This window comes from Haplochromis burtoni, unplaced genomic scaffold (assembly GCF_018398535.1).
Source record: "Haplochromis burtoni strain Fernald_Lab_line unplaced genomic scaffold, NCSU_Asbu1 Contig_31, whole genome shotgun sequence".
Taxonomy (NCBI): domain Eukaryota; kingdom Metazoa; phylum Chordata; class Actinopteri; order Cichliformes; family Cichlidae; genus Haplochromis; species Haplochromis burtoni.
In genome coordinates, this window is record NW_024582392.1 from 1,119,352 (window position 1) to 1,134,129 (window position 14,778).

Sequence of the window (14,778 nt, forward strand, 5' to 3'; positions counted from 1 at the left end):
TAAAGAATGTATCTAGCTGTAAGACGGCTATAATGTAGCAAGAAGTATAATTTGCAGAGAAAGGTATTACTGTATTAAGTAGGTGAAAAGGAAGCGCATAAATAGAACAGACAAATACTTAATTAGAATACTTCAGACAGTCCATCACTGCCTTGTGCCTCTTGGCGTTTCATCACTGCATTTATGTCAGTACCCCCATTAGAGCATTTCGCTCTGACATGGCAGACTTGTTCCAAGAGTATTTAAAAGTAGAATGGGAGGGAGAGCCTTCAGTTTTCAGGCCCCTCTTCTGTGGAACCAGCTTCCAGTTTGGATTCAGGAGACAGACACTATCTCTACTTTTAACATTAGGCTTAAAACGTTTCTTTTTGCTAAAGCATATAGTTAGGGCTGGATCAGGTGACCCTGAATCCTCCCTTAGTTATTCTGCAATAGGTGTAGACAGCTGGGGGATTCCCATGATGCACTGAGTATTTCTTCCTCAGTCACCTTTCTCACACACTATGAATCAATAGATCTCTCTGCATTGAATTATACTTGTCATTAATCTATGTTTATTTTCCACAGCATGTCTTTTATCCTGTCTTCCTTCTCTCACCCCAACCGATCGCAGCAGATGGCCCCGCCCCTCACTGAGCCTGGTTCTGCCGGAGGTTTCTTCCTGTTAAAAGGGAATCTTTCCCACCGTCGCCAAAGTGCTTGCTCAGAGGGGGTCATTTGATTGTTGGTTTTTTTCCCTGTATGTATTATTGGAGAGTCAATACTAAATAAATAATAAATTTAGCATCACAATGTTTTCAATGCTGTTATTGCATATATTTACCCTAATCGTCCACATGCTACCTGCAGTGAAACTGCCTATGGCCCACAGTTTGAAAACCACTGGTGTAAACCATCAGTAACCGAATAGATGAGAATGAAATATCAATTTATAACAATATAACTGATACAGTCTGCAAAGAGAAGCTCACCAAGAGAGTCTGGTTCCCATGGATGATGTCTTTAGGCATTAGTTTAGTAAAACAGTTTCCTTTCCCTGTTTCTAAAGTGAAAAGTTGAAGTTAAAACAAGAGGCATCAATGAATCATCAACAGAAAAAAGGAGAGATTCCACTCAAATCCAATTTAAAGTGAGATATAGTTTATAAACAGCTATGCACAGCAAATGCAGTAATTACAAGCACAATAATGCTGTTTCCAGAACGTGTTCAAAAATTGCATATGAACCCCAAAGTGTAGAAGAAGGACAGTTAGGACATCATAAGTAATGTGTAGATGCTGGCTGTGCCACAGTATTATTAAGGAACCCCAACATAAGTTTCAATGTTTTCAAAGCAGTTAGAAAATAATGAGTTGATCAAGGGTCACATTGTAGTTGGGAAGGAATTTATATCTTTGGGACTTAACAAAAGCAAACAGCATCTTCAGTTAACTGGCACTGTCCCGAGAGCACACAACATCACCAAATCCACTGAAACCAGAGATTAAAAAAAACATCACAATGTTGTTGAATGATGTGAAGCTGTGACTGTGCTCTTCAGGCATGTCTTCTGTTCATAAACACATGTTTCAGAATATGACTGTTTTAACACTACAGGTCACCGGTAAGCTCGAGGTTTATGCGTATTTTGTCTTTTTTGTCAGCTGGACTTATGTTTGCTCTTATATGCGCTTAATAAAGAGATCCTTTTTTGCTGTTCTTATTTTCTCTCTCATCTCTTCATCATTTTCTTTAAGTGTACACTGCTACAAATCAAGCTGCATTTTTTGGGAAGAAAAAATAATCTCTGTCTCTTCTGTGTCTCACTTTTTGACGCCCCTTTCAACCAGCCAATCCATCAAATGTCAGCCTCTCTTCCTGTCTTAGTTACACATTCAATCCCATGCGTTACCTCCTTCATCCTTGGTTTCTATTCTAGACCCACTCTCTCATGTCCTCAGTTGTCCTGCAGTCTCAGTCATCCATTTCTCTCATGTCAGACGACCCAATAGGAAAGAGCATGTCGCTCTCTAAGGACAGGTTGCTGCCTAGCCCGGCCATGCGGCTCCGCAGTAGAAAGTGTGTCCTCCTCTGCAGGAGCCTCTGCTGCTCCTGCTTCAGCTCCACGTAGGAGCGTGAGAATGTGTGGAAGATGGAGGTGACGGGAAAGGCCATGAGGAGGATGCCACTTAGGATGCTGCTCAGAGCCACCACCTGACCCGGGATGCTCCTTGGCACCATATCCCCATAGCCCACTGTTGTCATGGTGATGACGGCCCACCAGTAGGTAGCAGGGATGCTTGTGAATTCCTGTGTGGTGGCCATTTCATTCTCAATCAAGTACAGCAGGGGGGAGTATAGTGCGATCGCCACACACAGGAAAAGGAGTAGCAGTCCAAACTCCCGTGTGCAGCGGCGTGCTGTCAGGCCTAGAGTTTGCAGGCCCAGGGAATGGCGAGCTAACCGCATCACGTAGAGGATACGCAGGGCCCTCAGCACACGCAGCACCAAGCCCACTTTGTCCAAGTATGTGTTGCCTGAGCCCAGCCTCTTCTCTCCTTTGGAAGTGCTGTCCACCACTAGTGTAATGTAGTACGGCAGGATTGCTACCACATCAATCAGGTTCAGGGGCTGTCTGAGGAAGGTCAGCTTGCTGCGATCTTGGATGAAGCGCAGGGTGAACTCCAGGGAGAACCAGGCTACACACACAGTCTCCACAATGAAGATATTATAGCACATCTGGGAACAGGTCCCCTGTTTAGGAAAGAAACAAAATGTGGTCACCATCATGTAGATGAGGTCGAATCACTAGAGGGAGCCACCTCAGTGTGAAATTCAAACGCTAAACAGTGGTAGGAGTCTGCAGCCCTCAGCACGGCAGCCAAGACAATGAAAAAATAAAAATAATTGCTCATTACAGATCAAACCACCAGTTTTGGTTATGGGGGAAAAAGTAATGTCATTAGGCACTAAATCTTAGGTCAAAGCGTCTGAAACGATACCGCCACACTTCCAGAAGCAGTGTATTTTTCTTCATGATTCAGTGCGTGGTTGAAATATGGTTCAAAGCATTTAAAAGCACATACTGCAATAGCCACTGAATGCAGTCCATATCAGGGAATAATATCATTATTATGAAACATACTCCCACAGAGGAGGAAGTGGCCTGACCACCTGAAAACTCCAGATAACCTGAAACACTTGTGTACTTTTAATGCAAGGCTTTGTCGTCTTATTGAGGAGCTGTTAGAATGAGATCATTGGCACTTTATTTTAAAAACAAATGAATTCAGACTCTCAAGTGAGAATACAGTGCAAGGGTGTCAGATGAATATATCAGTGACTAAATCAGACAACGAGCAGCTTTTCATTTCCTTTTTCAATTTTGTTTTTCTTTTTTTCCCCTCCCCCGTTTTCTTAGGCAGTTATTGGTTTAACAGTGTGACAGAGGTGATGTTTAACTCATCTGCAGCTAATGCAGGGGTGGCCAACTCCAGGCCTCGAGGGCCGGTGTCCTGCAGGTTTTAGATCTCACCCTGGCTCAACACACCTCAATCACTTGATTAGTTCATTACCAGGCCTCTGGAGAACTTCAGGACATGTTGGGGAGGTCATTTAACCATTTGAATCAGCTGTGCTGGGTCAAGGACACATCTAAAACCTGCAGGACACCGGCCCTCGAGGCCTGGAGTTCCCTCACTCCTGAGCTAATGTCTCACTGTACAGGAGCGAACGTTTTGCACTCCACCCATTTCCCACAATTACTGTATCTGCACTTGATTATCTGAACAACTTAAAACAGAAAGAAAGAAAAAAACAACACAAACTTTTTCCCCCACAGTGGAAATCAAAGAGTTTGCAGTCAATCTGCGCTTCTATCAAAAGCCTGCTTTTTTAATTTTCACAAAAGCTTTCACGACAAATCAATTAATTAATTCACAACCTGTTTGCACTTTACTCTGCGAGAAGATTACGTGTGTGGCTCAGATATTCAATTTTCCTTTGATTTGACTAAAAAGGCTGGGGTGCTAATTATGTTTGTGATTGAAGTCAGACATAATAATGGAAGCATTTCATGAAAGCAGCCTGAGACGTCTTCAAACATTTATTCTAATCTGGGGAAAAAATTGTGGCTCTCTCAGCAGCCTTCCTTCTCTTACTGGAATGAGGTTTTAAAATGACGTGACATTATTAGCATTTTCTTTAATGGCTGAGGGGTTTTTGTAAAGCACATAACCTCTTTTTTTCCCTTTGGATACATCAGTTTAAAAAGAATGGATAGAAAAAACGACATAAACCTGCTGGGTTCACATATTCATTGTCAGTATGGTGGCATCTCTTTATGTATTGTGGCTGTGCAAAGCAATTTTAATGACAAATACATTAAAATGAATTAAAAAATATATAAATAGAAATGAAATTAAAACAGAGTACAAGTTTTGGTGAACTGTTTTAACTATATTGGTTTCAAAATGAATTCTTATATTTGAAATGTTTGTCAAATTTAGAATGAAATGACTCGATTTGCAAAGTTTGTGATATTCTCATTTTTTCCTTATTAATACAAATACTTCAAAAATGAACTATATTTAGGCACAAGTTACTTTTCTGCTTCTTCTGTCTTCATTTAGATAATTGGTTAATTATTAATTTAACCATAGCTAAGCAGTTCTTTAATTTTAGACACTGGAAATTGAGTCTTCTGGGCAGCTATTTTGAAAAAATTGGATATCATAACAATATTAACCACATTTATCAGCTGTAAGAGCCTCAGAAGCTTTGGGACAAAACCTGTTGTTGTCCTAACTGTACCTCACAGAAACCATTTTGTTTTGCTTTTGTAGCCTTACAACCTCTTCTTTTTTTATATCATTTTTAATCTTCATGTGCTGTGTCAAACACCACGTTTCTACTTACCAACTCCTCCTCCTCCCTCATGGCCGGCATGGTGCTGATGGATAAGTTGATGGCAGTGATGGTGACAAACAGCACAGACAAACAAGCAAAGATCTTCCCTGGGAGGCCAGAGTGAGGCCTCTCCACCATGTCCCTCAGCTTAGCCATGCACCGACTGAGTCTAGATTCAGCCGCGCGTCCCCTGTGGCCACTGTCTGAATCCAGCAGATCCTCCAGGAGTTCTTCCTCCTCCTCTGCTCTCTCCATGGCTTCAAACTCCTCCATGCGCTGCAGCAGACGCCTGCGACAGCACCACTCCAGGCTCTCCTCTGGAACCCCCCAGTACAGCAGCTCCTCTCTGAAGGAGAGGGCGCACATCTCCCTGAGGGACCGCAGTTTGCCCGCCCGCAGAAAGGTCAGGATGTTACGGAAGGCACAGGGGCTGCGGTCAAAGAAGAACTCGTTGTGTGTGACATCATAGTCATCACAGATGCGCATAATCTCATCGAAGCTGCTGCAGAGGTGCAGCTGGCCCAGACGTGACAAGGGGAAGTCCTCTAAGGTGGTCCAAGGCAGCTGGTAGCGCAGGCCACCCACGTTGATAATGGCATGGAGTTTACGGGCACTGGACAGGAGTGTGTTATCGTGGATGGTGCTGAGCTCAGGGGCAGGCTGCGCCCTCTTATAGAAGGCTCCCTTGTGAGCCTCCTTCTCTTGTGGGAGGGGAGGGTTGAGGGAGTTATCAGAGGCACAGCTCAGGGCACTGTAGTCATAGTCAGAGCCGTCACCCGCCAGCAGGGTCATCTTTACCGGTCCGCTCACATCCCTGTGCTCAACCTCCCATCAACACACTGTCACCTTCACAGAAACAATAGAGAGTCTGAAGTTAGTGCACCAGTGCAGGTTTGACACAATCGGCCAAACTAATTAAAAAGCAAAGTTTAAAAATCTCTTTAGCAACAGAGTCCTGACCAAGGTACAGTCAGCAGTATTACACAGACTAGTAATACACGCAGAGAAAGAAAAGTCCATTATTATTTGATAAAGAGTAAAATGCAAACAACAGACAAAGTTATGAGGTTCAATTATAAGGAAGCTTGAGACAAAAAAGTCATGGTGTCCAGGTCAGTTAAAATCATCAAATCACTGTGAGAAGTACTTCAATTCACCTGCCAACATACTGAGCAGTACACTCTTACTAAATGAATACCATCACAATGCACTTTACTGCAGCAGGAGGCACTCGGACTGTTTGCATTATGATTCAAATGGATACGTGAAATTATAAGAAAAGCAGAGTGATATGTAAACAATCTCTGCCTGCAGAACAGCCCACTCACTGTAGAAATGAAAGCAAGAAAGCTGCGTGAAACATTACCACCAACACACTTTTCAGCTATTGTAAAGCTACAGCGGGGAAACTCCACAAAGCACAATATTAATATGTGTAAACATATTAGTGAAATCCTAGAAGACTGTTTTCATTAACATTACTTCCATTACATATGTCACACTGACTTGTAATAAAACCTTAATATTCTTATTTTTAAACGTGTGATGATTAAATAGATTTAAATATGCGCGTTTCCGCACTTGGATGGTTTTCCCTGCTTGTTCGAGCCTCGGGCTGAAGTTTGAGCCGCACTGAAGTCATGAAGCAGTAGCTTTTATTAACTATGCGCCGCAGAGCACTGTGCCTCAGGGTTTACAGGAATCTGCAGCTGTAGGCATTTGTAAATAAAGTCTTTCTGGGTTTTATAAGGCCTTAATTTAAAAATGTCTTTCAACATTTATTTTGTCATAGTGCACTCTGGTTTAGTATCTAGTCCCTTTTAGAACAGCGCCATTGGAAAAAGTTTAGATTTTATTAGCGTTTTCCTACTTTCCTTATTACTACTTTAATGTTACAGCAAATATTTTTCTTTTCTTTTTTTACTAATTTACCTATTTTAACTTGATATTATTGCTTCTGTTTGCTTCCTTATCTAATGTACTAAACATGAACCTCAAGGAATATTGTTACAACAACAATAAGTAAAGAAAGTATGATGATGATGACAATGATAATATTTATTGCTGTTGCTCTGCCTTGAGGTAAATGTTTAGTATAGTGAATTGCATAACTTTACAAGAGAATGAACTGAGGTGACATTTACATATTGCTGTAGGTTAATTTGCATACTGTTTATTTCCACTCATTCAAACATAACAATAGTATTCTGGTCGTTGAACGATATTTGCAGATATCTCCTTCCAGTGTCTGGCTCGATCACACACACTGGTCTCGGTGAATCCGCCCTGCTATAAAGCCGCAAGATGCAAATCCCAACGCTGGAGAGGTAAGCTGTATTAGCCAATGAATGCCCACTAGGGGGCAAAGATATCTGGTGGACATAAACAGAAATTCAACCCTGCTTTGCTACATGAGATTGTATTTACTGTATTATACGTTTTAAAATAGAATTTGTCCTCAGTTTAATGGCAAAACTGATACCACTCTGAGGTTTCTGTGTTAATTATGGAGTGACAGAGAGGCACTGTTCAACTTTACTTAATATGAGGAGACAAAGAAGGGGAAACAATGCTTTGGCGACAACAGTTTAACTTGTCATATGTTTTGAGTGGAATAAACTAAGCTTTGGGGGACAATATGTGGATTTGTGTAACTTTGGAATGAGCCTGACTAACTGTGTCCCCATTTCAAGACTTGATTCCATGTATTTACCCCAAAGTCGTACTGTTACTTTAATTTGAAAAGGAGGGCAAATAACAATGAGGCATTAGTTTCTTTGGACTGAGGTAACAGATCATGATTAAATGTTAAACTCTTAACAGTATACATTTATGTGGGCAACTATTTAACTCCTCACATTTTTGTATAAAGATTTGTCACCCAGTGATGCTGTACTGACTCAGTAATTCACTGATGTAACTGTTATCCTACAGATACTGAAGAGGCTGTTTTCAAACACACTTAATAATCCGTCTGTGCTATTTCTGGCCCTCTCACATTTAGAGCGGGAGGCTTTAAAACGCAGTTAGGTGTCGGTTGAGGTGTGTGTGTATTAACGTGCAATCACACAGTTATGCAGGCTGTTCCGAGTGCCAGCTTATGCACATTTACCAAAGACTCTTCGGCAGAACAAGAGACGAGCACGAGAAGAGGAGCAGCACTATATTACAATAAGAAAGAGAAGGAACTGGAAAATGTTTACCACTTTATCACCAGTGCAGTGACGGCCTTGTGGCCTCTGTCCAAACTAATTTAATCAATTACAGTGATTTAGGGGGAGGCAGGTTAGCCAGTTAGAAATTAAAATGTCAGTGCCTGGATTGCTGCTTGGCCAAATTCTGAGTAAGGATTCTAAAATGGGGATGTGAATGTGTCAACTGAATGGTTATTAGGCACCTGCATTGTCAGCCTGTGTGAGCCACTGATTACAGTCAGCACCATCTTTCACCCCTGAAATCAGAGCAAACCCACCCGAAGCTTTTCCCTCCAGTGCTCTGCCTTGTTGCATTAACTTCCTGATAATATAGATTTTTGCCTTTTATTGGACTCGTCACATGAGGAATACCCCTGAGGTCAGATCATAACAAAACCCCAGTGCAGTCAGGGAAATCATGCAGGCCATCAGCAGATTCAGATTCAATCGCTTCCCACTTTTCTTAAATATAAACGCTGCCTGCAAAATAAACAGTAGTACCATTAAACAAAAGCCAAACACAAGAATGAAAATAAATTTTCAAAAAAGGCAAAATCCCTCCTTTTTGATTCTTCTCACACTCTCCCTCCATGCGGTGGAGGTTATCAATACGCCTACAATGCATCGCCGGTGTGGATGTGCACAAGCCTACGCCACTCTCCTACTAGATTAAATCACACTTAACCCCTTGAGGCTGTTTGATTTCTCACTTTGCCTTTAAACCGATTGTGCTTTTCCATCTCCGCAGTCACAGGAGCATTTTTTTAAACTCTTGTTTTGTTTTGTTTTCCTTTCCGTGCAATGTTGCGCCTCTGATGTTTCCTCTGGGGGACAAAGTCTAGAAGGAGAAGGAGAGATGAAACGCTGCAAAGACAGCGAAGGCTGTTCTCCCCACCAGATCGGCTGAGGTCTGGCCTCTTTCTGTGCCAGCGTTATCACAGCTAAGCCACAGGGCATGTTCTCCAGATTGCCTGGTGAGTCACTGGGTTGTGAGTCTCAGTTGCCTGACAGTATTGTGCATGCATTTCCCATGGTTCCCTCCTCAAGAGTCTTTGGAGACTTTTAATACCACCAATATTGACTGAGATCATTTTAAAGAGCCCAGTAGTGATCATGACCACAAGATCAAAGAGCAATTAAAAAAAAAATCGTAAGCCTTTTAAATATAAGGAAATGTGTTGTAACTGTTGAGATCTGTCTGTTATTTTCTTTTTACCTGCCTGCAGAGGCATGTGTTAAAGAATTTTGTTCAGTATGGGTGGTTCATATTCAAATTTAATAGTAAAAATGAACATCTGAAGAGTGTCTATGTGTTTGTCCCCGCAAAGAGATACAAATAGTTTACTTAGCGATGACTATTTATTGCTGCATATTTCCATATTGCTGGAAGTGCTGTGTAAGACAGATTTTACCAATCTGTCTCTGAATCAAAGATTTGCAATTCAGCTTGACTCATTCTGTGAAATACAGACACATGGTAATTTGATGAGTATCGAATTTTTGCCAGTGTTTCTGATGAAAATCGAAACCTCTAAGCTTTCCAGTGGCAGCTGTTCAAAGTGTAGAGTTCAGTCTTATTTTCTTGCATGTAGCCCCTCAACCATATTTAAAGCAATAACGTGCTGTAAAATAAATGCTCTCTATAGAGATGTTCCAGAAAAGCGCATGTCACCTGACAATGAAGTCATGTCAGTCATGTCCTCTCAGGCTTAATGACCATTTAAACCACACAATGTTCCTTTTGTTCTCCCCAACAACCACTTCTGCTCCTATTCCCTTAACAGCTCACTGTTCTCTAATGGACTATAAGAGGATGGTGTTTCCAGAAATGGACCGCAAGAGCTGCCAAGACCCAACTGTCTCTCTCTCTCTCTCTCTCTCTCTCTCTGAAATCTGGTTAAACACTGAAACAGTCAGGCATGCCAGAAGCAATCCTACCCCGAAGACCTTTCCTTACAGTAATTCAAGCAGGAATAGTTGTAAACAAAAGTGTTTCTTTTTTGTTGGATGTGGGTGGTATTAATGCATGCCGAGAACCCTGGAAGAAGCTACAGTATAGCTCCAGGGCAATAAATGTCTCCCCAACTCTGTCTGTGGTCCACCACAGTGCGCTGCTCTCTACTTCTGAGGTACAGAAGTATTCTGTGCAGATAATATGTTTCAGTAATGAGCTATCTCAGCACTAATGGCTACTCTTTTTCATCCTGTTCACTGTTCAATTCAACTGGAGTGAAAAGCAGCAACAGAATGAAATGTATCTGTAAAATAAACCACCTTTCATTTTATAAAAATGTCGTTTTAAAAGCTTAAAAGTCAATTATTGAAATGCAATTCAAGTACTTCTTCATGTCTCGCTTGGAATAAAATGTCGTGTAACAAAGAGCAAATGAGAAGCATCACACCTCTGTCATTTTCTGTCCACAGTTTATTTTCCAATCTGTCCTCTGCCCGTCCTTCCTTTTTAAAGGGCTCTATTCCCCAGACACGATCTGAGCCAGCCCACCGACTCTCTAGGCTTCTACCTCACTGCTCCATATCATGCCTCAGCACTTCCCGTCCTCTGATCCCTGACAAACTGTGACACACAATATTTAGTCAGCACACAAAACACCTCAACATTACACCCATCACTCACATCCGATGTATAACGACAGCATGTGTTTTTCTTTTTCATCTCAGGAATTTTCCTGAGTGGATGATTGCACACTCTCACCATTTGCGAGTGCTCATCTAACTTGATTATATAAAGATTGCATAACATTAAGTTCTCTGCATCGTTTGCGTGCATTAACTGATACTCACTTTTCATCTCTTGCTGCCCTTTTCCTGTCGAGCTGCAATCATCCGACCACCTAATCTTTCAGGGCTGTGTAAATAATGTGTTTTTCACAAGCAGCAGATAAAAGACAGCGAGCATGTGTGCAGGCATCACAACCTCACTGCAGAGAAGACCCGACTGTCTGTCACTTTGGACAGAGTGTTTCAAAAGACCTCTGCACTAGGGCGCAGCGCAAGTCCCTGCAGGCTGAAGTGACAGAAGGTGCTCGCACCAGTCGCTTAAAAGATCAGCAAGGAAAAAAGAAGAACTCAACTCAACTTAAAATAAGCTGATGAGATGGTATAAATGGACTGTAAACTAACAGTTGTCCTTTAAGTGGGAAATTAGACACTTGATGGTCAGTGCTGAGTGTAGAAAATAAAAGCTTTCTTGTCAAAGGACACCACATCTGTGTGTTGGTTAAGTTAGTTGTATTTTTACATTTTACCACAGCTTGAACTGGTTAAAAACCTAAACGGTCAAATGAGAACATGAAAGAGCCAAGGGTTTTAGAAGATGGACTAAATTCACATCCAAGTCTGTGCAGATAAAAGACTTCAGAAGGAAAGACGAGGACTTTTTCTTACTTACACTTTCAAAGCACATCCATCCCCCGATTTGTATTGAGTCCGAGCCCTGGCTGCAGATCTCTTTGGGTACCCACTGGTGCTCAGGGAAACAGCAGATCAGGAGATGTCTCTCAAGCACCTTAAACATAAAAGCACCTGAGAAGCATACTATAATTACTTTATGGATCTTTTTTGTGGAGTAGAATCAGAGAGCCACTATTAGTTATTAGAATAGGAAAAGTCATTAGTTCATCTCATTAGAGTCACAATTACCTGGTGGAGGGAAAGAGGATGATGGATTACATATCATATATCACTGCTCCAAGGTCTCCAAAGAGGGATTTGCATTGCGGACTCTAATCACATTATGGGCCATTATCTAAAATCATCTTCAGAATGAAACCATGTGCTGTGTTTGAACTGATCTCATATGGGTTCACTGACAGAAACATAAGCTGTGATACGCTGTTTGAGGACTTGAAGTTGTTCCCACATTCAAAAGTTTCCCTTGCATCAATTTTCAGTTTAAAATTAGATTTTGAAAAGTGTTTTTCATTTCAAAGGACACTGCAAAGATAATGTATATATATATCAAATATATGTCCCTCCTCAGAGAGCATGCCAGACAAAATCTGTCTCTGCATCGAACCCTGTCTCAGTAAATGTTTACACATCATACAGTGTCATGCTGCTGCACCCTTGTTACCATGGCGTACATGCAGCACATCGGGCATGCAAGTCTCGGTCATCTGTTCGAGACAGATAATTCCTCGTTCAATGAAAAGTGGACCTCACAGGAAACCATTAATTATCTCAGTCTGATTACAACTGACACTGCTGATGCACCCTTCAAGTTACTTTAAAGGAAATACTGACAGCACATCAGTGTGACCTACGAAAACACTAACAGGTAGGCACATGGCGCACACAGTTATAATATCAAGCCTGAGGAAGCAGCTATTTACATACATGATTTGGAATTTAAACACTGAACGCACGAATGAGAAAAACTCCCAAAGTGTCACTTACAACTAAGGAGTATTGTTTGTTTTTTTCTGTACAACAAGCATTAAGTTTAAAAACATGTAAACAAAAAAATCCATACTCACTGCGCTCTCAAATCAGTTCCTCTGCAGCTGCTAGTTTGCTGAAGAAGCCTGAAGGCGATGAGAAGAATGTACATGAGGGAAAATGTGAAGTGTATTTTCAGGCACTGCTGCTACCTCCTTCAACTCTGGTCCATCTATGCAAAGGCACTGGGCTTGTGGAGTACGAGAACGCTATTTGATAATCATGAGCAACAGGCTGCCTCCCCTCCTCTCGCCCTCCCTCCCTCGTTCCCTCCTTCCCTTTCCTTTTCCCTCGACTCTCGCTTTCTCTCTCGAATCCTTCTTCCTCCCCTTCCTCGAGCGCTGACATCAGAAGTGGGATGTGCCATTATACCAAAACCTTTTGAGAGAAATCCATGGCAACCACCATCTAGAAAGAGCCGTACTTCCCCTTCACCTTTAAAATGAGAATAATCACTGTCTTTTGATTGTAGACTCACACAAAGGTTTATATTTGTCCGGTGGGTTACTTGGCTGAGGGAGGAGGGGAGGGCCGGTTGTAGGCTGGCTCACACTCACCAGGGTGTCCAATTTTAGACAAGTGGTGGGAAATGCTAACATGAAGTATGATGATGAGGTGGAACGCATGGCTCATACTGAGAATGTTCATTGCAACCGGAGCAAATGTATATATGCAATTTTCCTTTATGTTTTTTTTTCTTAAATAAATACTTGTTTTGAATTGCCTTTGGATGATAATGCCAAGTTTTAGCAGCATATAACCACCAGAAATGAAAGCCAAACATCATCAATAAATCTGTAAAAATAATAAACAAAGAGACTGAGGAAATGAAATCCAAAAGAGTAAACAACATAAAATCAATCCATTCTGATTTATTTAGTTCTGCTATATGGTACCTCCACTGAGAATGATCACAAAACCTATTATCCCTTATTTATCTACTAAATGGAAACTGCAGAAGTAAAGATATATCCACATGTGACAAGTCAATCTCAGCATATTATTCCCCCTTCGGTTCTGTTATGATCCCATAATGGTGAAAACAATAATAAATGTGCACATTTTTTTGTATGTAAGAGTCCAATTTTGTTCCTCAGTCAGCGGTGTGTGACTGCAGTGTGTAAAAAGTACTATTATTTTATGTTTTATTCAAAAAGACATATTGGAAGGAAAAGGGTCAGGTGTAATTCCTGTGAGCTATTGTGTCTCAGAATAGAGTTGTTAGAGCTGCTGTTAGATGGGTGACTGAAGGCAACTAAAGATTGTGATACAGTCCTGGAATGGAAATAACACACTCACAACATTTCCTAGAAAGAAAAAGAGCCAGAAATCCCTGTGGCCAAAAAAATCATAATATCCTCATAATAACCTCGCCTTCTACAATGCCGATCTCATATTGAGGGGCATAAGAGATATGTCTCCTCTCAAAACAAACAAACAAGGTTAAATGATTATCATCTCTGTGCGCTGTTGCAATCCAGACTGCACGTCAGTTTACACAGAACCAATCCACCGGAGCAAACCAGAGTATTGTGTGTTATGTGGAGATGTTATATTGGTTTCACTGGTAAAAATAAATAATTGAAATGGGTATATATTTGTTTTTTGTTAAGTTGCCTAATAATTATGCACAGTAATAGTCACCTGCACACACAGATATCCCCCTAAAATAGCTAAAACTAAAAACTACTTCCAAAAACATTCAGCTTTGATATTAATGAGTTTTTTGGGTTCATTGAGAACATGGTTGTTGTTCAATAATAAAATTATTCCTCAAAAATACAACTTGCCTAATAATTCTGCACTCCCTGTATGAAGAATGTCAGGTTTATTGATTTAGCACATTCCAAACAAGATGCACGGTCTAAATGTGTTTGCAATAAAAAGGCAGATCATACATGACAGGAGCAAGGGTGTTACCCACACTAAAAAAAGGTCAACTAAAAACACAAAACGGAGAAGGTAGTACAGCTAAAAGGAATCAAAGAAGAAGGAATAAAAAGGAATAATGACACTAGATTTTAAAATAAGCAGACCGCAATGAATGAATGTGATTTAAAATTGACTCTCAGTATAGTGAGGAGACATTTGTTTGACTGAGTGTTTATTCAGTGACATTGTCAACAATGGAGGAAACTAAGCCAGTCATATAAAAATCCATTACAAGTATGTCGAGCAGTGCTGGAAGAACATTTTATAGTTTCACTGGGGGATTTTTAACACCTGCTTTTGTAAATCC

At 41.0% G+C, this 14,778-nt stretch overlaps 1 protein-coding gene across 2 annotated transcripts; it reads right to left on the bottom strand.

Moving 5' to 3' along the window:
• Nucleotides 1-1,123: 1,123 nt before the first annotated feature.
• On the bottom strand, nt 1,124-13,026 carry kcng1 (potassium voltage-gated channel, subfamily G, member 1). 2 transcript variants are annotated; one of them, XM_005918804.3, is made up of 4 exons: nt 12,578-13,026; nt 11,491-11,607; nt 4,897-5,733; nt 1,124-2,733 (listed from the first exon to the last, which is right to left on the bottom strand). In XM_005918804.3, exons 3-4 carry the CDS (start codon nt 5,677-5,679, stop codon nt 1,954-1,956), a joined length of 1,563 nt encoding a protein of 520 aa, XP_005918866.1. In that variant the 5' UTR covers nt 5,680-5,733; nt 11,491-11,607; nt 12,578-13,026; the 3' UTR covers nt 1,124-1,953. The 2 variants fall into 2 exon arrangements, with proteins under 2 accessions (XP_005918866.1, XP_014188031.1); XM_014332545.2 differs by having other exon boundaries at nt 11,491-11,624.
• Between the last annotated feature and the right edge of the window lie 1,752 nt (nt 13,027-14,778).

Bases quoted from the DNA above. Each gene is read 5' to 3' on its own strand.
- kcng1 (XM_005918804.3), bottom strand. From the start codon at position 5,679: ATGACCCTGCTGGCGGGTGACGGCTCTGACTATGACTACAGTGCCCTG. The intron at 2,734-4,896 runs GTAAGTAGAAAC...TTTCCTAAACAG, and splicing joins TGAGGGAGGAGGAGGAGTTG to GGGACCTGTTCCCAGATGTG.